The sequence below is a fragment of the Triturus cristatus genome, chromosome 5_1 (genome assembly GCF_964204655.1).
Source record: "Triturus cristatus chromosome 5_1, aTriCri1.1, whole genome shotgun sequence".
In the NCBI taxonomy this organism is placed as follows: domain Eukaryota; kingdom Metazoa; phylum Chordata; class Amphibia; order Caudata; family Salamandridae; genus Triturus; species Triturus cristatus.
In genome coordinates, this window is record NC_140587.1 from 844,461,470 (window position 1) to 844,488,002 (window position 26,533).

At 42.1% G+C, this 26,533-nt stretch overlaps 1 protein-coding gene across 1 annotated transcript in view; it reads right to left on the reverse strand.

Annotated features, from left to right (window-relative positions):
* The window catches only part of CDH19 (cadherin 19), a 925,430-nt gene that overhangs the window by 667,249 nt on the left and 231,648 nt on the right, over positions 1-26,533 (reverse strand). Inside the window, exon 3 of the mRNA XM_085605889.1 lies at positions 20,309-20,603. Within this exon, the coding sequence (XP_085462015.1) occupies positions 20,309-20,603 (295 nt within the window). The remainder of the gene's footprint in view (positions 1-20,308; positions 20,604-26,533) is intronic.

Genomic DNA, 26,533 nt, shown 5'->3' on the forward strand with positions numbered 1-26,533 from the left:
CACTAGTGCTTCACACATTGCCTTCGGGTGCCTTCCTACCTCGCGCCAAGCTACCACGTCGGAATTGGTGACCCCAGTTCTAACACCCCTGTTGATCTGAATTCACATTGTTTTTTCAAGGACTTATGGGCCCAATTAAAGTTTGTCATAACAGGGGCCATCAAAAACATGTTTCCGATGGCAGAGCCTATTCTGGCATCACCAGGGAAGACCTTTCACCAACAGCCCATTTAATATTAGTTAATAAACATCAGACTCTCCACCCCATTTAGGGCACATATTTCAACATACCTGCTTAGGGCCAGTAGAAAAAACCTGGCTGTATGAAACAAGAAACAAAAAGGCATGTCTCTCACATACCGAAGAAACACTGTAGCGTATCATGGGAATTTATTTTTTGATTTTAAAAAAACAGAAAGCATTTCTCAGTGCCATGACACATGGCGCCCACTCAGAAAGGTTTCCGTATCTTCACTGGATATATGACTCCTGGATCCCCTCCCGGGTGATAGCGCTTTCTACAAATCTTCATCCCATAACATATCTCGAGTTGCTGCATTGCGGCTCCGGTTAAGGTACAAAGATCTTGGACTGCTTGGCTGGGATCTTTATGTATGACTGCCCATCTTCCACCTGGTGGTGCCATTGGTGTACATCCCTCAGTTGCCCAGGCAAACTGACTGACGGCCACCGCCTTCTCACTGAGGGCCTAAGTCCTCTTAGCTCACATTGAGAGAGTCAAAATTACAACCACAGAAAGACACAAGCACAGATAAGTTTTACTCTAATAGATCGGTAATGGCTATTCACAAACGGCCTCATTTGCGAGGTTTGGTTGCAGAGCAGAAATCTTCCTGAGCTGCCCTGTATCAAAAGAAAAGTGCCGGAATGAGCCGTATGTACGAGATACGGCACATTCCTGTCCTTTTCCTCCTGCGCTGGCACACAATGGGCTGCCATGCGCCAAGGCAGGCACCCTTGCGGTGCAAGGGTGCTTGCGTTGTAGGGGTGATTGTTTTTGTGTAGAAAGGGACACCGTCCTGCACAGAAACAATCATGAGAGGGGTTTTCCTCTCTCTATGTGTGCTTCAGAATGCAGCACACATAGAAATAGGCCAAAATATGGAGAAAATAGGGTATTTCTCCTCGTTGCGCCTCCCAAACACCAGACCCGGGGTGGCGTTAGAATCTGTTGCGTGGGAACACCCCCTCTTCTGCGTGAAAGGGGCATATATTTACAAGGCCATGAAAAGCTTCGCAAAGTGGCTTTGCGTGGCCTTGTAAATATGCTGCGGCACATTGCGCCACCGGAGAGTCAAAAAAGTGGCGCTCCGACAGCACAAAAGTGCCACTAGGGGCCTCGTAAATGAGGCCCAATGAATGTAAATATTCCTATTTTGATTGTAGTCCTAACTACATGGTGTATTAAAACCCTTGACAATACATTGCAATGCAACAAAGCTCCCCATGCGAGGTGAAAGGAAAGAACTGTCTGCATCTGTTTAGTAAGTAAATAACCCATTACTATATGTTGTTTTCTTCCTCGGAGGCAAGGTGACATAAATAAACAGTGTTTGTTTTCCCTCTAAATCCCAAGCTCGGCGGCACTTTCCTGGCGTGCTCTGCAGGTGACAATCAAATATTAAAATGATAGGAAAGTGATGGGAAACGTGTCATCCTAATGGAGTCACTATATCGCGCTTTTAAGAACTGAGCGCCGCAGATAAAAAATTCTCTCTTATCTTCCTTATGCAGTGTGGGAATAAGCAGGAGTTCCTGGAAGTAGATAATCATTTACAACCCAGATTGCTAGCTCACTCTACTACACAGACGAATAATGCACGTCTATGCGGGGTGATGCATCCGTTTCTTTGACCCTCTTATGGCCACATTGAGCTGGTGCTAATGAGCTTAGGTTCTGCAGCCTTTAATTAACAGAATGTCTCCAGTCTCCCTTAATGGAAAGAAGAGAAGTGATTCTGAGCAGAAAGGCAATTGGACTATCTTTAATTCTGAAATGGTATTTTATGTCAATTATGCGTTGGTACGTGTAGCATTTAGTAACTGCGTTGTGAAAATGGATGCCAGGATCTGCCTGCATCTTTCATCTTCTTCAGTTGAGTTGCTTTTCTAAAGCTCCCCTGAACAGTTCCCCCCTCACTGGCACAATGTTTGGCCAGGGCCTATCATTGTTCAAGGCTGAGGGATTGCTTTTCTTTGTTCAACTTAAAAAGCAGTAATAAAAATATGGGGCCTCATTTATGAAAACTGTTGCATCGCTTTGTGAAAACAGCGATACAACTGTTTTAACTGCGCCCTCCTTGCGACAGGATGGACGCGCCGTATTTAATGTACAGTGTTCCATGTCGCAAGGAGTTACAGATAGGTCAGTATTTCTGACATATCTGTAGGTGCAAAAGTGGTGCATTGTTGGGGTGTGTCTGAAAACAGACGTAACTCCAGCAATGTGTCCTTTCACCTGGGGCAAGCCCCAAGTGAAAGGGCCGGCGTGAGTCTTACACCTGCTGTGAGGCAGGCGTAAGATATTGACGCAATAGCGTCTTAGAAGTGGCATACCGAAATCTTATAGATTTCAATTGCGCCACTTCTACGCGGCTTTTTGCGGGGTAACGCCCACCCTGCAAACCTTATACCTGGCGCAGGTATAATGTGGCACGGGGGTTTACAAAGTGACTCATCTGCCAAGATGTGTCACTTTGTAAATAGGCCGCAACATGGCGCATTTTTTATGCGGCGTAAAAGTGCCTCAAGGCCTCATAAATAAGGCCCATGGTTTTCTATATACTACTTCATAAAACACCAATTCAACTGTTTCTATGTGCCGTATATAAGAGCTATCTAATTTGATACTCAGTTTACTGACAGTCGGGAGGCTGAGTGAGCCTTGCCAGGATTCAGACTGGTGCACTTGCGAGCACTGCTTAGTTCCAGTAGCAAACAGTCAACTCATTGACGCATATTGATGGCTCCTGACTGAAGGATAAAACACATGACCTGCATCAATAACAGCAACTTAGATCCTCAAATTCCTGCTGCGTCACTCATCTCTAGGATTTGCCATCACATTAGCCTTTTCCATCCTCTTTTTCCACACATTGTGCCTGACTCAGTGTTGTGCCACTTGAAAATTCAGAAATTTAGGGCCTGATGCACAAAAACAGGCATATTAATTTACTCATGAATACGCATGATCACTCGTATATTTCTGAAATAAGCCAGGAGTCCTCCTATCTTACTCCTGGATTACTCACAGAATTCAGGAATCATACAACAGTGAGCAATTGCAAAATCTTTGTGAAACGGACGCCTAGTTGTGTTGGTTTGTGACAAGGTCTTAAGTGAATTTCCAACATTTGAGGAAGTCTGGACAAATTCTAGAAGCTCTCCTGGTGGAAACGTTTGAAACAGATCTCCAAGATTTCTCACATGCATACCCATTTACACACATGGAAATGTATCAAAGTATATTTCCTCATGCAAAAAGAGATACAAAGGTGCATTCCTACTATGTAACCTTTTTTTCTACATTGGTAACCTATTTTTCCTATAAACAAACTAATTCTCCAGTACACATCAGATTTGGCTCTCTATTCACACCTTGTAAAGGATTTCCCCCCTGCCTGTAAAGCTAGGGAGCCTAACAGTGTTTATAGTTTGTGAATGCTCATATATCCAAAATTCAATTGAATAGTTAAAATCTCCCAATTCCTGATCCCTTAATACAGATACTCATTTTACACTTTTAAGTGGTGTTTTGCACACCTAATGTCTACTTAGGGATTCCAAAGAATTTGGGTATCCAACCACTTGCTATCTTTGAGAGTTTACAATGTATTGCTTACTCAGGAAAAATTCCTATTTAGAGAATATTATTTACAGTTCATGTTTCTCATTGCTTGTCACATTTTGAGGATGGGTTGGGTGTGACCTTCAAACCAAGATCTGCCTTTAAGTGTTCTTTACTCACGGACTCTTATTTCAAATGGCAAAGGTAATTGCACTGTTACTGCTGAATTCCAAAGTTCTTTGGTTCTGAAATTTGCTGGTTAGTAGGAATTTTTTTAATTTAGTCTTAATTCTTCAGAAAAAGTGGCTCAACAATTGAAGCTGCTAAGAGCATCTCTGCCTGATGGCAAATACCTTTTATGTTGAAGCAACCAGTGTGAGAGTGAGGAGTGAGTTATAAACTGCAGGAGATTGCAACCGTTGTCAGTGGCAATAAGAATTTCAAACAACCAATACGAGCCGGGTAATCCATCACAACACAAATGCACATGGATCTCTGAAAGGTAGTTCTGAGCAGCCAGGGTTGGAAGCAGCTTTTCGGCCACTCCAAAGTCTTTGAGATACTACAGAGAAATAAAATAACGTTTCTGAATTCAAATAATACAAACGCTAAAATAGATTTTTTTAAAATTGGGATCTGGCAGGTGTGTAAGCAAAACATGTAAATCAAGATTTAACTAGATGCATTTGTGATGCGCCTAAATGTAAGTAAGTTACAACAGAAAGCATTCCTACCTGTTGTAAGATCCAGAATGTCAACGTAGCCTCTGACTTCATCGTTTATTTTTGGATGGTAGAACTTCTAAGAAACATTTTATTTTCTACGCACAGATTTTACATATAGTTTACACATTCAACTTACAATTTCTCATCAGCTTGAAAGAGCTACAGGAAAATCCGAAGAACTCAGAAGTCCTTTATTTAGAAGGCTTTAAAAACAATGGGGCAGATTTATGGGGGTTTTGTATAGAGCAGTGCAGCAAGTCACCTTGCTGCGCTGCCCTACATCAAAGTGAAAGAGTAGGAATGCACCGAATTTATCTAATGTGGTGCATTCCTGTCCTTTCCCCCTGCACTGGTACCGTTTGTCAGCCGAGCGCCAACACATGCACCATGGTGAAAGGGTGCCTGGGTTGTCGATAGGATTGTTTTTGTGAAGGAAGTGGCACCTTCCTGCACAAAAATAATCTTGGAAGAATGTTTACTGTTCTATGTGTACTGAAGAATGCAGCAAACATGGAAAGAGGTAAAAACGAGGAAAAATAAAGTTATTTCTCCTGGGGAGGCATAAGATTTTGGCATATCCTCAGGTTTAAATGGTCTTGTAAATCTGGGGAAGCATGAAAATCCATGAGTGTTGTGTAGGAACACCCACCGTAGCACCCATGGAAAGCCTCCCTAGTGCAGAATAAGGCAACACAGGGATTTTCGCTGCCTTGCCTTACTCCATATTAATGAGACCATTCAATGCCATGCAAAGTGACTTTGCATGGCATCATAAATATAATTTTGTGGTTTGCCCCACTGGAGCATCACAAAATATGACGCTATGGCAGTGCAAGTGGCTCATAAAAAAGCCCTCACAATCTTTAGTACTAGCTGTATAGGAGTGAATATCCTGGGCTAGACTGATAATAGAATCCATTTTCCATCATTTAGTACAAAGGGCACGTGTACAACTCTAGTAGCAGCGGTGAATGTGTAATTAGTGTAGCTTGAGAGCACATGTTGCTCCCATAACAACCACAGAAGCAGAATCTACAGACCATAACAACTTTCCAACCTTCAGTTGCCCCTGGTGTAGAGAGTTTTCTTCAGCTAAACATTGAAACGTAAAAGATAATTGAAGAATAGGTCAAATAAGAACTGGCTCCATGGTTGAGGATTGTGCACAGAGTAACCTCCGGCACAGGCAGACAAAGAGTTTGCAAGACAGTTGGAAGCTGTGATATACTTTACTATTTATATATTAGGGATGTATTAAGACAAGGTGTTTGATCTCAAACAACATAGGTTTCATTGAAGTCATCATGTAGCTGGGGATCTCGTAAGGACCAGTGCCCAGTACATTTACTTAATATGGCTTCCTTGTTCACTTGTACTATCTAGCAATTGAACTAGACAGCACAGGGGTATATCTGCTCATACAGATATGTCCTCACATAAAATATAAGGCACCCTGCATTAGGGCTATAAGACCTGCTGTAGGGGTGACTTATATATATTGCATGCAGTGTCTGTGGGCATGGCTCAGTGGGTGGGTGCCATGTTGTGTTTTAACATTTGTTTGCACCACTTCATGCAGCCTTCAATGGCAGTCTGCATGGGTTTTGGTGGTGGGTACCTTAGGGTTGCACAGTACATGCTGCAGCCCTTAGGGACCCTCTTTAGTGCCCATGCCCTAGGTACCAGGGGTACCATTTGCTAGGGCTTACAGGGAGGCTAAAGGTCTTGCCAGCTGAGGTACAATAAAACAGTTACCTTGTTTTGGGAAAGAACACTGGAACTGGGGACCAGGTCAGCAGGAACTCGGTGCACCTCTGCCAGAATTGCATGAAATAGGAGGCAAAAAGTGGGGGTGACTATGTCAAAAAGGGACACTTCCTACATTTCTCATGTTTCTACTGCCCATACCTCCTGAGACTCCCATCTCCCTTACTCTTATACTAGGTTCTGAGCCCTGCTTCACTCACAGCCAGGACTAATGCTCCCAGTGTGTCACTTGGCTTCTAGTGCACTCACCTTCCCTATATTAAAAATTGAGTTCGCAGTGGCCCACAATAGGCACTGTCAGGGTCTATTTAGCCATTGCTCATCACCTCTACTTTCTATGCCAGTGCCTCCGTCACTAAAATAGGTGAATGATAACCTCCCAGTGACCATTCACCTATTTTGTCGGTTGCCGGTACATCCTTTCTCAACTCACAATACATGCCTTGGATACTACAGCCTCCTTTGGCTTTCAGTGCTACTTTCTGCACCTAAACTGATTTCTGGTTAAATGTCTTACATGCAACCCCTTTTCCCTTTTACTCTGTTTGTAACAGCAATTATTAGATTATGTGAGCAAAAGGTAGAGTCCTCATCTCTTAGTTTCCCAAAGATAAATTGACCTATGCTCTTTATTGAGGATAATTATGCACACAATCTTATATATACAAGCAGGGCCGGACTGGGAACCAAAACTGGCCCTGGCAAAGGGCTTGGCCGCCCCCGGGGAGTTGGGGGTGCAGCGAGCTGTTTGCCAGGGCCAGTTTTGGCCGATTATGTTACAGAGGCAGATATTGCAGCTATGCTGCAAAAACAGCCCTGTAACCAAAACACCCCCCGAGGGGCCCAAAACCGACCCCCACCCTGGTGGCCCACCTGGGAAATGCCTGGTGCCCGCTACAGCCAGTCCAGCCCTGTATACAAGGGGTCTATAACTGAATGAATTCAATTTCAATCAAGACCTCTTGCCTGTTTTTGTATGTGCTGTGTGATAATAGGTGGGATCATTATGATACATTGCCACTGATCTTGGAAATTATCATCTATTGACACATGGGCACATGCAATAACTTGAATACAACTGCCATACTATCATTAATTAATAATGAGTGTGTAAGCATATATAGGATTCAAATGATAGGATTTAATTAATGTAGGGATATAAATATGGTTGTCGATAAAGTGCCTATATCCCGTCCACCGTATTATAGGTGCATCAAATCTTATGGCACATGTAATATGGTGGATGGGATATCCATCACATTTGTAATGGAGAAAACTATTGGCAAAACTCTAAATTACAACCAAGTGCAGAGATGAATACAACCTCCCATTTCCCTATGGGAGCCTGTGCTACAGGCCGTTTATGGCCGTAGCACAAGCTCCCAAACGGAAATGTGAGTATGTGACCGCACCATGTGCAGTTGCATCCTAATTCTGTGGTTGGGACCACCGGCCGGAGGTCGGTCGTTCGGTCCCGTTTCAGCAATGATGTCGGTCGGAGGCCACTCCAACCGACATCATAATCGGCCCCTAATTTGCAAATTAGCTCAAATGTCTTTCTGGACTTCAGCAACGGTTATAATCACAAAAGAGTTTCTGGTTATAAAATAAACAGAAAAGTTAAGTCACCCAGTTCTTTCTTGAATCAAAAGGGCTAATTCACACAGATAAATCCACAGGCCTATACCCCCGTGTAAATAGCTACCAAAATGTAATTTAGTAACTTTGAGCAGCTGTTGCACCTACTAGCAGGAATACAAGTCCCAAACCCCTTACATGAGAATGTAGGATGTGTAAACTCTAAAGCTACTACTATGCACTAACCATAAATCATAGGACTGATGTAGGCATCGATCTATGCCTATAGCTTTGACGGAAATATTTGAAGCAGTGCTATTTGTGATTTGCACCTAAATTGTTTGCTATGTTCACTTAAAAACAAATAGCAAATCCTTTATTTTTTAACTATTTTAGAGTGCTCATCTAGATGACTTCATTCTACAGTAAAAGACAACACACACACCTACAAAAAAAGCTAAAGGCTTAACTTGAATTAATTAAAAAATAGAACAGTAATTTTCTTTCTCCACATCTTTTAGCATGAAAGGATTTCAAGACCAATGTGGATTTTCTGAACTCTGCTCAGCTCATGCCAAAACATAGGGCAAGATTTACTAAGTCCTTGCATTGCCATTGCACCGCGCAAGGCGACGCAAGGCAAGACAAGGATTTAAATGAGATTTACTAAGCCCTTCAAACCCACGTTGAGTGGTGGTGTGTGGCTTAGTTAATCTAGAATAACGTAAGGTAGTGCAAAGCGCTGCCTTGCATTTCTCTACGTGGGGAAGGAATTCCCACGCATTCACTCATGGTTGTTGGTGCATTACCAGATTTACTAAGAGTACTAACCCTGGGAATAAGTAAAAAAGCTTAGTAGATCTGGCACTTTGCTGCTCTCCCCATTTGAAGCACCACAGAAAGTTGTCTATCTGTGTTACACTGAATATCAAGTTGAGAGTGGATCACTGGTCCTGAAAGAACCAAAGTTAGCATCAACAGTTCATGAACTGTTAAGAAACCCTCAATCACGTTTTAAGAAGCCGAGTGGGTCGCAACTCCTTCTTTCTCCCTCCCTTGATTTACACATATCTGTGTTACACTGCATGCATCAAATACTAGTAAATCTGGGCCGAATAATTTTTCATTGCATTTAGCCTAAATGAGTGCTAGCTGCAGAAGAAATGTAAGTAGTCCATATCTTCAATAGAACTTTATTTTTCATCTTGTTTAATACTTCATAACTGGATCCATCCCATCTTCTAGCATACTGCATGTTTATTCTTCCAAAGGTCCATGCAGAAACATTTCCAAAATGGGCCTGTCTGGTTAGCATGTGGTATATTTGGCATTACTTCAGATGTACAAACCACAATTCTTTCCAGCCAGGTCCGGATTGGCCTTTTATTCCATTGGGCATTTCCTCAATGGGCCGGAGCCGATGGAGGCTAGTTTTGCAAGCCAAGGGCTGCTGCTGGTGACTCTCCCCAGTCACTTTCCCCAGATCTCGAGTGTAATTGAAGCAGTCACAGGTGTTTGGATCTTTGAGAGATGAGAGAGAAGAAGAGAGTGAGGAAGATGAAAGAGAGAAGAGTGAGCGGTTAGAGGGAATGGATGGATGGAAATAAACAGAATGTGGAAATGTAGGGAGTGGGCCCTTTTGGTTATAAAATGGAAGTTACATTAATGCCATCTGCAGCAACGCAGTTTTTGTTGGTTGGTCCAACAGCTCCCAAATTACAATTGTCATAACACTGATATCACCCCGGTGACCTTATCTACCATGTTTCATGCAATTTCTCCCATTTTACCTCTAACTGTCCCCTTCTACCCTTCAAATCAACATGTGTTTTCTAAATGCAGTAGAAGAAAAAGAGCATCTAGGACAAAAAGCAGCTTAGAACCTAGTTGCAGCTGTTATCCAGCCATGTGTTTTTTAAGGGGAGTGTCCTATGAGAAGTTTCTCAAGCTCAAAGCAATCTAGCCTCACCATATCCAATTTAAGAGGAAAATAAAAATACTTCAAACAGCCAGAAATGGTGTCACAAGTCACAAAATATATATCTGAAATTACTGATAGTATCAACATATTAAAACAAAAATTAAGTCTGACAATGAACATGAAAACTGCAGAATATGTTAGAAAATACACCAACTATTTTACCACAAAGGAACTTTTAACACCTTTTTTCTCATCTTGTAAATACAATTCTTCTGCAACATCAAATGTGGATGCTTTATTATTTAGGGCCACTTTGTAAAATGTGGGGTAAAAATAATCTGTTGCTTGCGCTCAGATGTTCATTTTTGGGTACAAGAGCAGAAAAGCACCTATCTTCCGAGAAATTCTGTGGATCACACACAGTCCACAGTTCAAATTATCTGTGACATTTGTCTTTGTGCCAACCTTTATTACTTTTAGATTTTGAATTATCCATGATAATACATACGTTATTTCTGTATAAGACTTCATGCACCACTTCTATGGGGTTCTAACTACTTTAAATATACATTCTACAGTTTCCATTTATAATGCTTCTCGATTTAAATAGACATGACCGCACAAGTCAACAACATTACTACATTCTGATTCCATACCGTGATGATGATAGGAAAGATCTTCAAATGGCTTCAAATCAACACTAAAAAAACTGTCGCTCACCCCATAGTCACCAACATTTGGACTACAGGATACACCTTCTAAGCCGTAATCACCAAGCAACTCACTAGAAGACTGCAAACTACCCAGACCTCAGTGGCCTGATTCATCCTAAGCCTCCTACACATAACTCACATCACACCACACCTCCGGGAGCTCCACTGGCTTTTGATACACAAACACATTAATTTCAAACTCCTCACACACACATTCAAGGCACTTCACAACTTAGGGCCCACCTACCTGAACAATCTCATCTCCTTCCACCATCCACCCAGACACCTCCGCTCCACAGAACTCCTACTCATACACATCCCACGCATACACAGAATCAAATCAGGAGAACGAGGTTCACTTACATCACTTCTACATTGTTGAACAACCTCCCACATTACAGCCTCCTCCTCTCTTCAATTCTGCAAGAAACTGAAGACATGGCTTTTCAGTTAGCCAAGCTGCCATAGGGGTTTGCCACGCACACCTGCTCAGTGCCAGGATACCCTCACAGGTGATAGTGCACTTTACAAATATGCACAACATAACATAAGTTGCTTCATTTCAGAGCAGGTGTTGGGGGTGAGCATCTAACTCACTAATTGATCTGGCCAATAAGAAATAACATTACAAACCAGTGTGGTTTGTTGTTAGTGTCTAAGGCATTTCTCAGTTGTCCTACATTCGTTGTGCTACATTTAGATATTTAATACAGCAATCTTCTTTTATCTTTCCCTGAAGACAATCATAGATTTAAAGCATTTACTTTTGAATTCTAGGCTCAAAATCCTCTCAATTTTTCTTAAGGAGGTCAGCCCTCTTAAATACAATAGTGACTTTAAGAGTCATATCTTGACCTGACATAGAGCTTGTGCCACATTTTCTAGCCACCATGTAACATCGATATTTAATCTTTTTAAGCTTGGAGCCAGCTTGTTGACAAACTTTATCATAAGTGCTTGAGAGCTCCAACATCTTCCAAAAAGGTTTGCAACACTTGGCATTTGAGTGCTCTAGAGGGAGAATGGGGTTATATTATCAGTGAAAGCATATAGGCTTACTAAACCACTCTATCCACTCCCTCTCAATGCCCACAGCTAACAGTCACATAATGAAAGCTATCCCTCATAGACTGCGTCTACTTTATAAATGGAAACCACACTCTATCAGGTGTTGGTATCATATATATGGTGGGCTACTGCAGAATCAGTCCCAACCCATTGATCTAATCCTTTGGGAGATCCAAGGAAAGGAATGTATCCCATGTTTACCTTCCTTTTCTGCATGATTTGCAAGGACACATATTGTGAACTTTGTGAGTGGAAAGATCAATTGAGAACCCCAATTTCTGTACAGGAGACTGCGATGGGAAGATTTGCATTAGCAAAGCCTCAATTGTAGCCCCCCACAGACATTTTTAATGCAAAATACTTTAGTACACCTGGCTGTAAATTACCCTGATAGAGTTATTTTTCAGAATCCACATTAAGCTTGAATAGTTGAATTCTGGCAATGCCTGAATCTGTAAATTATATACTTTTATACTTTACACCTATAGGTTTGATGCAAGAATATAAAAGTTATAAAACAGTATTTGAAATTATAATCTTAGTCATGTCAAAAAAGGAACTCAAATTTGTCATTATTGGAGAAACAATAAAATCTCTAACCATCTGGTTTTGATGCTTGATAGCCCTTGACTCTCTCTGGAAAGTAGCATGGAGGAATTAACAGTGCAGCCATCACACATTCTGCTGTTTTATGCCTTTTTATTGGGAAATTATTGCAATCTGGTCATGGTTTTGGTGCATACATAATGCAAAGTGGAAAATAAAGTTATGCTGGCCCAGTGGATGAAGGATAATTGCTCAGGTCAGCTAATCACTGAAGCACATAAACACCATGGAAGGAGTGTATATACGATAAAAACAACATTGATATGAAAACTACAATGCACAATCATTTTAGGAATACAGGAGGGGATAGCAACAGCAAATGTTTCATATCGCTTAGAGTGAATATTTTTGAATATTTTGACACATTGAGACATGTGTGGCCATGTGAATGCGTTATTGATTTGTCACTAGCCTCCTCTCTCCTAACACATACTTTCTGGCACTTCAATGGCAACTGGGAAGTGCAATCCTCAATTACAAGCACAAGAATGTTTCCTTAACTCAGCTTCTTAGGATGGTACAAAAAAAGCATGAAAAGGACAGAAATAAAAAAGGTCCTTTCTAAAAGGTATTTATGCATTACAAGTCTTGAATAGTACAAATATCAATTTAGAAAGAAACTTCCCATAGCAGCCATGTCCTCCTCCTTAAAAACCACATGTAAGCCACAATTATGCTTGCATTAAGATGTAAGTACTAAAAAATAAAGCATTTTAAATTAACTTTAACAATTAGGGATAATTCACATCTAAGACACAACTACTCATAGAAAAGGTATTTGAACTGAGGCCGAAGTGTGTTGATGGATTGATACGCCTTCTTAATTTTGTTTAGGTGCTCGGTACAGGAGAAGCAATTACATGTACTAATGTACTGATACAACTTAATTTTTTTGAAATCATAGATATAGTATATAAACAATTGCAACACAAGGAATTTACTTACTTCGAGAGAGAACAATTTAGATGAGATTTCAGAATGATTTATTTTTTACATTTCAATATAATTTTAGAAAACAACCTACATGTCCATGTCTTAATTATCTCCAACCACATTTGTGAATGTGAAGCAAGATCAGCATTTTGAAGAGTATGTGATTAAACGCTTACTGAGTTATTTACAGTCACAACCAAATACCTATGAATGATGAAAATAATGTGTGTTGACAGGTTTGCTATAAATAATATATACTTTCTAACTCCTTCACCTCATTTACATCCACTTATCCATATTATTCTTCACTTGGAACATCTACCTGTATATTGAGTTGTCAGAATATATTATTCTTCACTTGAACCACATACCGATGTATTGAGTTTTCACTAACCTCAAAAAGGGTGGCAGCCAGATCATTACTTTTTATTCTTACTTTAAATGATCTATACATTACTATACCTTCATAACAAATATTTTACCGTGAAATGTGGTAGTTAAATTGATGCCTGGCAAAAAAGTCTCTTTAGTATCTACCTTCTCCCAGTCACTTCTATAGCAAGGAGCTCACAAAATGAACAGAAATAAATCTTTAATTCTTTACTTGTTATTAACGGCTCTGTTTGTTTTAGTCGAGAAGATGCCAAGAACTAACACATAGTACACCAAATGTTACTCTGCATTGTACCTTTTCCCTTTAAAACATTTTTGCAAAAGCTAAATTCTTTAAATTGGAAATAAATCATATGCCTACTTCAGTACTGAAGATCTCACCTCAGACTGCGGAAACATTGGCAAGCCCAATAGATACAGTCTTTTATAAAGCTGCAATACCACAAGATGTCTCTCTTGAGTCATACACAAGAGCTTGAAAAGTCTTTCACAAGATGTTACTGGTTGTCAATCTGGAGTCAGAAAGAAAGGTTTGCAAAATCACACATAAAGTGGCAATAGCATAATCTGCTACCCAATGTCCACCACTGCCAACTCAACCTCAGGATACAAGAGATTAAGGAACACAGCAGACTCCCTTGAGTAACTCATTTTGTTGAAAAGGGGACATAACAATGGGAACCAACCATCATTGCTCTTTTGTTTTCAGCATAATAGCTCAGGGAGTGGGTGTGGTACACCGTATACATCTGCATATTCATTCTTGCTACTTTTATGATTCATGCTCGTTCACAATGTACTAACAAATATGCCAATTTTGGCTTATTATGGTGATGATCATTTTTTGGAACTATATTGTGCACAAGTCTTGTCCTGATGCAAAATAAATAGCTTTATTTGTTGAATCTGTTCCGACAACAAGACATAGTACAATTACACAGTCATTACATCTCCCCAGAAGCAGAGTTCTAAGAACTATGGCAAAAAAAATAATAATCCAACAGTATAAAAGCGGAACCTAGTGGAACTGGCAATACATCGGCAAGAAGGTGTTTGCCAGATTGAGAATGACCACAAAGGAGATAAGGTGTGATGCAAGCAGTTTTGTCAACTGAAAAATTCAACAACATATGCATCGAGAAAAAGACAAACGATTCCAATTTTGAATAAAAACAAGAACATTCAATGAAACCTGAGTACGTTTCCACCCACACAACTCTATGCACTGTAACTAGTCAGGAGAGCACACAACTAAACCAGGCAAAGCAGAGGTTCTGCATCTTGGAACATACCATCTAGGGGAAGTTTGCATGCCCCATGAATGCCATGTGGCTAAATGGGTCCTCATTCACCTGGCGTCTCCATCCTGTCCTCCAGAGAACCACCTGGGGCATCGGTAGCACGCTGTATAGTAAGTAGTCTGAAGGTCGACCAGGATAGTGTCCCAATTGGCTGCTATTAGGAAATGCATAGCCCCAGATTGTCTTCCCTATGCATAACAACACTCTGCCTGGGTCCACGTGGTAACGGATTGTGTCCAGGCTGCAACAGCTGAGGGCTCATTCGATTTCCATCTCCAAGTAATGAGAAATTTAGCTATAAGTAATCCCAGGCCAAGGAAACAGGAGGTGGCCTTTGTTTTTTATTGCTGTGGTAAAGACCTAGGAGGCATTATTCCCAAGTGTTATGCAGGGCACCCTGTGCAGTTGGATAAATTAGGTGTAACACCCAGTCAGTATCGATGGAAGGACAGACAGGCCCACAGCATATGGAGTAAATCTGCAATAACCAAATGACAGCGAGGGCAGCCAGCTTCAATGTGGTGGATAGAGCGGTTAATGTTGGCTGGGGTAAGGTAGGCACTGTGTATAATTTAAAATTGAATAAGTCAGTATTGAGCATTATGGAGAATTTAGGCTGGGATTTCCAGTAAGGCGGACCACTCTTTGTACATGCAGGGACAGGCCAGGTTCTTCTCCTAGTGATGGCGTAGGGACGTGAGCTGCAATGTGGTGTGGGCATGCAGCAAGTCAGCAAATGAGTGTATCAAGTGTCTGCCCGTTCCCATAACATGAGGATATTGTATGATGAGGTGTGTCAGGTGTTGTTGTGCCATGTCGTCCAATCTGTTCCCTAGCTTCCTAATCAGGGATTTCTATAAAAGGAAATGGCCAGGGGTAGACTCCTGTCCTCCATCAAGGACTCATATTGGAGGAGAGTACTATTGCGGTGAAGGTCCCCTATGGTGTAAAGACCCACCTCATGCAAGCGGTCAGTTCTCCCAACGAGGTGATACTGTGTCCCCAGGGTGTACCGAACAAGACCATCTCTGGATCTTAGGGAATCGATGATCTTGCGATGTAAAGACAGCGGAAGAAGCAACAGTGCGCCACTCTAAGTAGTATAGGGGCATGCGCTGTCGCCATGGTAAAAGGATGGAACCAGTGAAGGCTGTTCAGTAGGTTCCAGGCTGGTAGCATTTTGGCAGTGTCAGATGGATGCAAGACCACTAACTATTTAGACGCCCACTGGAGTGATGTGAGGCATCGGCCAGAGCTGCCGATTCAGGAGCTGGGGATCTGGGTTCGAGTCTCTGCATCCGAACAACATTCTGTGATTCTGGGCAAATCACTTAATCTCCCCATGCCAATAGACAGCGTCTAGATACCCTCACAGGTGTTAAGCAATGCTATAAACATCTACCAAACTTGGGGCCTGAATACGAGTTTGGGGATCTTGGAGTGGGACACAACACCAGATCCCTACTCTAAGACTGCCAAACCTCTAGTCAGTCCACCCACCGGATAACTAGGTATAATCCTGGGGGCAGCCCTGCAGCTGCAGTCCCACTGCGAGGCCTTTCTAAGGCTTATAGAGAGCCTTAGAAAGGCACCCCAGTAAGTGCCCTGCAGTCAATTCCTGCACAGACAGAAATGCACAATATTGTGCATTTCTGTCCGTGCAGAAACAGGGGGTCTAAAAATACAGGGGGCACAAAATATGACCCCTGCATGCACCCGCATGTACAGAGACAACAGGGGGGCCTGTAGGGCCCTCTTAGTACACTTCCAGCCACCCTTTTAATGGCGGGCTCACCACCATGAAAAGTGTTGCAGTGAGCAAAGTTGTTATATGCTTGGCAGTGATGCGGCAGCCCAGTGCCTTGCGCATGCTCCGAGCAGGTTAGGGCAGTCATGAGGGTCACGGAGACCCAGGGGATGAGGGGCTGATGAAGGATAGGTGTGGTGCAGGTACAGCTCCTGCAGGCAACGTTGGTCCCAGTGTCAGACTCCGGGGGGGGGGGGGTCCAAGCAGATGCCCCTTGACTCCAGTCACACAGGTAGATTGCAGCAGGGTCACACGGGGGTCCAAAAGGAAGCCAGCTGCAAGTCAATTGGGGAAGTGCAGGCAGAGAAATGATAGCAGTGCTATGCTGGAGCAAAGTCTCACCTCAGCACTGTCCCATGTGGCCCACACCACCGTATCCACACTGCAACCCCCGGAGGCAAGCAGCAATGCTCTGTGGTAATATTTGACGGAGGGGGGGAAGAAGGAGGGGGGTCCTCCATTGCTGAGCCCCTCAGTGAGTATATATTGTCCGTGTCACCCCCTCTTGTAGGCCTCAATTGGGAGCAGCATCAACAAGGCAGGATGGGCCAGCAGGCTCAGCAGAGCAGGAGATGGAGGTAGGGGCCCTTGTAGGGGCACTGCAGGCGGCCCTCCAAGGAAGTGCAGGCCTACTGTGATTCAGTGCAGCTGCTGGCCCCATCAGTGTGAGTGTGGGTCTTTCTGCAGGAGTCTCCGACACTGCCTCCCAGACATGGGCCCGAGGCCCCCAGGTGAAGGTGGCAGAAAGGTGAGAAGCGCACTCTGGTGCAGAGCACTGCCAGCACCACAAGGCTCCCATCTGAGGGGTAGTGTGTGTGAGGTCTTGGGTCCCAGTGTCAGCCAATGTGGCATAATGGCGTCTCTGCCCACAGCCAGTGACCTCAACACCATGAGGGAAGAAGAAACGGCTCCACCGATGCAATTTAGGTCAAGGAGTGTGGCAATTTGAGTCTAAGTTGCAGATGGCAGGCGATGTACAGGATATTAGACAGATGAATGGGGTTTTGCAGCAGATCCTCACTAGAGGGTGTCCGCCATCTTGGCTGTGCAAGGCGTGCCCTCCTGCAAAATAACTAGCTCTTCAAATAGCTCTTTATTCAGCTCCAATGCTGGTCTTTCTTAATGATGATAGTCATTATTGAAGTTTTTCATTTGTGTCTTGTATATTGTGAAATAAGGTGAAGTTATGCTAGTATATTTTTTATATTAGTAGTCACTGCCAAATAAAGTGTGGCATTGTAGCTCCAGGAATAGAAGGCAAACTTTTCAGACAGGTGTGTAGAAGAAAATTGTCGTCACTCACGGTGAATAGAGGCAACGACTGAAGTGTGCTGACCTATTGCACCATGCTCTATCAGTGCCATGTGAAGGATTTTGGGGGCCCCGGGCACAATATAATTTGGAGGCCCCTGTATGGAACAAAGTTGTATTCATTACACATTTCAAGCCCGCATGATGCAAAACACTACTACATTACTTTTTTTTAGGATAGCGTAGCATTCTAATGCCTTTCCAGATTCATGATTTCTCGTAAATCTGGAAATGCATCAGTGGACATGGGTGTAGCGTGGGAGAACCCACAGCAACACCCATGTCACGGCCCTAACATGCAAAGTGTTGCGTGAACAGGGGAGATATTTACAAGCACAGGTTAAGTCACGCAGGGTGCCTTTACCTGTGCTTGTAAATATCACTCAGCAGGCTGCGCCATCGGTGCGTCACGCAACATGATGCACCGGCGGCGCACGGGGCTTGTAAATCTGCCCCGAGATTTGCAAAGCAAGCAACATAATGTATATTAGACCTAAAAAGCGCCAATCTCTGTAAAAAAAAGTGGGAACTATTAGGAGCTCCAAACAATTGAACTTAAGAAGTATTTTGTTTAGTTGATACCAAACATTGTGTCTCACAGGAACCTCTGCGGGGATCAAAAATGAAAAATTGCACAAAGGAGAACAACCAGCTAGTCCAATTAGAAATCAGATTTATACAAAGAATATTGGGGCAGATTTATGTTTCCTGGCGCATCCCTGCAAATCAGCAGGGATGTGCCAGGAAATATGCGTCACGCAAGTTTACCCTTGCGCCACCACAGATGCGCCGCATTTACAATGCAGCGCATCATGGCGCAAGGATAAACAGACACGTGACTCATCTGAGGGCGTAAGGGCGGCGCATTGCTGGAGTCGTGTCGCAAGCACGACGCAACTCCAGCAATGTTTAGGGGCTGCCCATACCTAACATGCTGCGTCATGCCTTACGCCTGCTTCAAGCAGGCGCAAGGTTTTGATGCAGCAGCGTCGGAAAAGTGACTGAGTGAAATCTTGAAGATTTCACTGCGTCACTTTTCCGAGGCTTTTTCCGATGGAACGCCCACCCTGCATACATTAAACCTGACGCAGGTTTAATGTGGCGCAGGGCTTTACACCATGACGCATCTCCAAAGATGCGTCACGATGTAAATAGGGCGCAGGGTTTACGCCGCCGCTGCGTCACAAAAGTGATGCAACAGCGGCGTAAAAGTGGCGCAAGTCTAACATAAATCTGCCCCATTATGACTAAGGTGCTACAACATTATTAAAAAAAGTGGGGTAATGATGCAGTGCTTTGTATAATCCAAGTGACAAACAAGGCGTAAAAACTATGGGCAAAAAACACTCTATTAATATTATTCAAATAGAGCGTCCAGGATAAATGATGCCTCCAAAGAGTGTGTGCCATTTGAGGAAAAAGGCCAGAAAAATAAATTTGGATGGTTGAAAAGTAAGAAAATCTAATATTCATCTTTTAGTCACATAATAACTCAAACAAAACTTTATCAAGGTGGACCAGTTCATGACATTTGAAAATAGCATACTTTCATATAGACAAAGGGGCAGATTTACAAGCCCCTTGCTCTTCTTTTGCATTTTTAACATGGGAAAAGTGACGCAAGAGTGGCGCAAGGGGCTTGTAAATCTGCCCCAAAATATTCAATGTCAGTGTACATTTCCGTGATTGCAGAGTGAAGCATTTCCACAAACCCAAGGAAGCAATTTAGGGAGCAAATCTCAGTACTGCAGTCAAAGAAAAACAACCGCTGGTTCCACCTTCACTATACTGATCATAACAGGAGCCAGCCTTTTGACAGACAATATATTCCCTAGATCCCTCAGGTTATGGGTTTGCATAATGTCTTTCTCTCCAAAAAGAACAGCAGTATACAGTCCATATGCATCAAGGAGTTAGTAGCAAATGAGTTTTAAGATCACTTTTGTTTTTTTTAATTTAAATTACAATCATGGAAATAAACCATTCAGATCTGTGTTCACACGATGCACACATGTGACTGGGAAAATATATACGTTAAGCTATGAAAACACTTATATTGGACACATAATAAGATAATTTGGGATTTACAATCATGGAAATAAACCATTCAGATCTGTGTTCACACGATGCACACATGTGACTGGGAAAATATATACGTTAAGCTATGAAAACACTTATATTGGACACATAATAAGATAATTTGGGATTCTGAAGTCATTGTAGTGATTTTAAACAACCACTCTAGTGTTAGCTTTTGCATATGCATCGTCATTCTTCATTCTCACTTTAATTGCCACATAACAAAGCAGGTAAATGGGAACACTTTCGCTCAGCAATCTATATTGGTATTTATTCCTAATGGCAATCATTGGCCTACCTTCAGATGACATCTCGGGCACGCTGGCAGTATACGGCCCCTGCAGGAATTGTGGTGCGTTGTCATTGATGTCCTGCACTTTGATGATGAACTCTGACTCTGGCTCCATGGGTAGGTTAGTGTACCTGTTTATGGCTTGGGCTCTTAGGGTGTAGGATGCTCTCTCCTCCCGGTCGAGCTTCTTAATAACATGGATATCCCCAGTGTGTTCATCGATGGTGAAGAGTTCTCCAGCACCATAGCCTGTCAGGACATACTTGTAAGATCCATCCTGTTTATCTGTATCGGATTTTAGCTGTTAGGGACGAAAGGTTTTTATTTTTTTTATTTTTATTTTCCAGAAGAAATACACAGAGGAATTAAGGATAAAATACATTTTAAGAAAGAACTTACTCAAACAAAGTGTCAAGAACCAGGATGAATGCCACAGCACGATTAGAACATTTTCATGAATGTGTGTATGTGCATGTAACTCGTTAGGGGGCATATCAGCAAGGGCCGGCGATAATTATCGCTAAGCGCACTTAGCGCTAGGATAATTATCGCCGGCTATCTCTGCTTTCTATCGTGGAGATAGCGTGCTATCACAACGCTTATCTCCAAAGCGATAGAAATGCAAGCGTTAGCTGGAAAACAGTGTGATTATCGCTGGAAATACAGCGATAATCGCACTGTGACCAGCGATACCTTGCTGATAGGGCAGGGTGGTTTTAGCCATGTAATCCACCTCCCATTGGATTACATTGCTAAGTCAGAACTCAAGCATGTGTAAGGAAAGTAGCGAAAACCATGTTTAGCGCTACTTTTTTTATCGCTATGATTGTTAGCGATTCCCTTGATAATTGGAGAAATGTCGGTTAGCGACATTTCTCCAGTTATTTCGGGAAGGAACGCCTACCTTGCATCTCATTAGCGATGAGATGCAAGGCGTTAGTGAAATGTGCGATGGCACACGCTAAAGCTGGTTAGCGTGCCCTTGCTAATACAGCGTTAGGATTATCGCCGCTTTACGGCCTAAAACGGCCGCTAAAGCGGCGATAATCGTCTTGATAATATGCCCCTAAGTCCTTAAGACAACATGGGGCATATTATCAAGAACAGCATTAAAATTATCGCCGCTTTAGCGGCAGTTTCCTGCCGCTAAAGCGGCGATAATGTTAACGCCGTTCTTGATAATATGCCCCCCTGTCTTCAGGATCCGGACAAACGTGTTATTTGCATAAATACCCCTTCTTGCACTGTGATAAAGACTCAAGGCCACACATATTGTAAGTTGTGTTATAGCTAGTTGAGGACCACAATTGATGAAATGCTAATCAAGTTTAGGGAAAGCAGAAAATGATTTAAAGGTGCATAGAACAGTGCTATCGTCATGCATTGTTTTTCAGAGTTTTTAATTCTGATAGGGGGAATGATTAGGAAGAACTTGAGAGAGGTAATATATTGGACTTTAGAATATTAAGCATGAGCTTTAATAAGAAACTCCGACTGTATATGTTTTAGGTGTTACTGCTTTGGAATTTGTGAGTTTTGTTAGGAATCACACACCAAATTCAGAAAGGTATTTAGTGTACAAAACTGCGTATTAATATATAAGACAATAAATAAATGCTGTCAATATCCCACTCAGCACTGACACACTAATATAGGCATAGCACTGTGTTCGGTTTTACAAATCTGGAATCAAATTGCATTGCATTGCCTGTGTGTATTTTTTCACGAATGTAATTAGATATTATGCAATGATTGATTCTTTAACGCCCAGTGTGATTTTTCGCCTGATCAAAGGGAATACTATTTACCATAGCAGTATATGCCTTAACAGTATTAAATAGCCATTTCATGTATAGGTTCTCAGATAATTGCTCTGTAGCAACCTAAGAAGGCTGCTTTTTCCTAAACAGGTAGCACAATTCCTCTTACTCAGAATGCTGGTTTTTCAGCATCCTGCCATTGCTTTAATTTTCTGTGTTCAGCCCATTGCTCACAAGCTTAGAGTCTAAAAATATCTGAATCCTGACCATTAAGGCCCGGATTTCATGTCTATCTGTTGCTGACAAATATCAATATACCACTGTTTATAGGTTTGATTTTTTATGTTCTTTTCCCACCCCACCCTTTGTGTTCCACTTTATCAATTATTGCCACCATTGAGGTGGGGCAATCCTTTTAACCTCCTCAGACCCACCTCAACAATCTCCTGAATATCCACTCACAAATACTATGAACATTTTAATTACTTATAGCTACTGTGAAAATACTTTTCTTTTAGCCAAACAATTTTTTCAGATGGCAGTTAAATCACTTAATTTGTCTGAGGAGATTAAACTGATTTAACTTATTTATTAAGCAAACTGAAATCTGTCAATTCTTGTTGCGGCCACATTTCATAGGAGACATCTTTTTGTCTTGAATGCCCCTGATGGTACATATGCTAAATGCTATCACAGCAGATTGATTTCTAATTTAGCTATCTGTTCGAATGCTGCCTGATTTCACCAGCATGGGTTTATGCCTCCGTGTAGCACAATATTACATCTAAAGCTAAAGGTGTATGGACACTGTAATACTCTTCTTTCAATTTAATTACAGATTTGAATAGAAAAGTGAGGTGATTTGTCTTTCACACCGCATTCCACATTCTACTGTCCAATTGCTAGAGGGTGTGGAATGCAGGTTTAGAGATAACCAAGGGAAGGTTCGATCTGAATCAGTTGGAGACTTGAGGTCGAAACTAGAGGCTGTTGACACTGTGGCCAAGAAAGCAACCCATTCTGCTACAAAGGCCCTCGTTGCATGAAAAATGGCAGTATTTCATCACAGTGGAGTAGCAGATAGTGGGAGCAACATTAAATCCTAAGATGTGTAAAATCAAGTTAATTACAAGTTGTACCTTTAAGGTCTGTTGGAAATGGCCCTTTCTGCAGGGTCACCCCTAAACATTTTACTTTCCTCCTCTCCTTTTCACTGAATTAATTTTTGTTGGCTTTAGAACTCTGGGCACTTTACCACTGATAACCAGTGCTAAAGTACATGTGCTCTCTGTTTAAAACATGGTAACATTGGCTTATCTGCAATTGGATTTAATTTGCTTCTAAGGCTCTAGTAAAGTGTGCCCAGGGCCTGTAAATTAAATACTACTAGTAGGCCTGCAGCACTGGTTATTATGCCACCCACTTAAGTAGCCCTTTAAAACATGTCTCAGGCATGCCACTGCAAAGTCTGGGTGTGTAGTTTTAAACTGCCATGTTGACCCGGCAAGTTAACCCTCTTGTCAGGCCCAATCCTTTCTTTTTAACACCTGTAAGGTAGGCCCTGGTCAGCCCAAGGTCAGGGTGCCGTGTACATAAAAAGTAGGAAATTGTAGTTTTAGGGTTTACATGTCTTGGTACTTAAAAAACTCTTAAATTTGTTTTTCAGTACTGCAAGGCCTATCTCTCCTGTAGGTTAATATTCTGATTATCCTATTACATATTATAAATGGAATATTCAATTGGGAAGAGATGGGAGCCCCACGTTTGGTGTCTCTAGAATCACAATTTAAAATTTGAACTAATGGTGAAGTCAGATTTTAAATTGTAATTCGGAATATTCCACTTTTAGAAAGTTGGCATTTTCTTACTTTAATCATTTCACGCCTGTCTCTGAAGACATGTCTGGTGTAGTTGACAGCTGGGTTTTGTGCATTCCCTCTAGACAGCCACACGCAAAGGGAGCTTAGGTTTGACTGATGGGCCATCCATATCCTGATCGGATATTCTGGGTAGGATGGAAGGGAGTAGCTGACACTTGCACCTGAATGATCTGTGTCCTGTCCGCATACAAAGGACTGCAGACCCCCCTCTAGTGAGTCCAGAGCCAGGACAGGAAGGGATGACCTATGTGCACTTCAAGGCCTTCTTTGAAGTCTACCCCACTTCAAATGCACAACTGGGTATAAGTACTGAACCTCTCACACCATGACTTCAGTACACTTCTGGACCTGTGTGCACTCTGCCAGGAAGAAGGACTGCTGTACAGTTAACATGAGTGCCTCTCTGCTGGACTGCTACCTTGCGGGACTTCTGCTCTTCTGTGCTGACCTGCTGCCTGCTGCCCTGCTTGCATGGGAGTGAGAATGCCTGGGACTGCATCTCTCAAACCCAGAACCAGAGGGTTTCCTGGCTTGCCTCCTCTTTGAAGTCTCAGGGACATCAAAGACTTCCAACCCATCTACCTACAGCACCTGGACTCTGCAATCTGAGAACCTTGCTCTGCTATGTGGTGCCAATAAAGTCCTGGGCCCTTGGAAGTGGGTATGAAGGGCTGCAACTTCCAAAATCCACTCATCACCTTTGTTGCGCCGCTCGGAACCTGTGCACCTCTTTTGATGAGTACAGCACTTCGCCTTTGGCGGCAGTGCATCACCTATTGCTTTGACGTATATCTCACTTTTCGCAGCCCGGAACTGACGCATCACTTACATCCAAAGGATCGACAATGACTCATTGCTTCTTCTGCTCCAGGCATTGGATATTTATCAATGACACAAACAAGGTACTTTGCAGAGGGACAAGGTTGGTCCCTGTATCTGACCTGCGCTACATCGTGGTCGGCCTGAACTTTTGGATTTGACCCAGTCTAGTGTGACCAGATAGCCCTGCTGACACTTTATCCTTTTAAGCACTATATTTCAGTTCATTCTTTAAAAAATCATAACTCAGGTTATAATTGTTGGATTTTTGCAGTTTTTTCATAAAAATGTTATCTATTTTTCTAAACTGGTGTGGAGTGTTTTTGTGGTGTATTCACTGTGTAACTGTTTGAAGAGATGCACACATAATTTACACATTGCATTTTAAGTGAAGCCCGCCTGCTCTGTGCCAAGCTACCAGAAGGTGAGCATAGATTACATTATGGTGTGTATCTGACTGACCCTGACTAGGATTGTGGTTCCTGCTTGGACAGGGTGCATACCTCTTCTAACCAGAAACCCAATTTCTAACAATGTCCAATAAGAATTAGGAAAGAATGAATGAACCAGAATTTCTGGGTTCGAATCATCTGCTAATTCCTAATTTTAGCCTGGGGTTTTAACCGGAGATTTCAGATGCTTTCAAAAGCCCTAAATCTATGAGTGTAAGTTATCAGGTATTCAGTGTTCCTGTGGATCTCATAATTTTGACGGTGGCAGTAGCTGCTGTCACTGGCCCCATCAGAATTAAGTGGACACTGTTAGTGAGACAACAGCTTTGTCCATTACAATTCCTTTAAACAAATGCTTGACCTGATTTAACTTATGAGATAATTAATAGGAGGAACCGGTGATTTTTTTATTCCCCACGGCTTATTTAAATGAACTGATAGAAAGTTAATACCAAAACTATATCTAGGAAATTGTTAATCCAGATCAGAGTTATGAAGCCTCATTTATTCTTTCTTTTTCCTCTTTCCTTTTGTTGTTTTCAACAGTGACACGTTTTCACATCAAATAAAAAAAAAATCAGTTATTAGCATTTAAGTGCTTTTGAGCCCCTGTCAACTTCATTAAAAGGACATTTATATTTGTATCACTACCATCCTAAAACTCCTACTGTTAACAGGCCTATGGCAGGGCACAAACTGATTCCATTGCTTTCAGAGATTGGGCTTTCTTAGAACCTTTGTTAATCAGCTTTTTACCACTACATTCTAGTAGGAGTCTTTAGTGGTTTTGACTGCTGCCTCTCTAATCTCTCCATTTCTGCTTCCCGGCAACCGTTTTCCAAATGTTCTGCAGTTTTCTAATTTCAATTTATGCCAGGCATGACAGATGTGGCAATATTGGAATAATATGAGGAAGGGCTCCTGGAGAAGTGATTACTTTAATGAATGCATCTAATAATTGTGGATTGGACTCACTCAATCCAATCCTGATTAAATAATTCCATTGTGCATCTTATCATATTCCAATTATATACTGGCTTACTCTGTGTTAGGTGATAGTAATGCAAATAGGTTATTCAAAAAATCTTTTTCTTCAATACAAAATCAAAAAATCATGATAGACTTTAATAGAATACATGGTCAGCAGAATAGCACACACCAGCCCAAGCCACATGAGAAATTAGCTCTGTCAATGTCAAAGGTCTTTGCTGGAGAATCTACCGCTCAACCATAGGTAAGCCAAAAGTCTTGGCAGTCCCATATGCGATACACCGTCTGCTGGCTATTAGGTTGATGTGGGATATTTGTATGCGCTTCGGT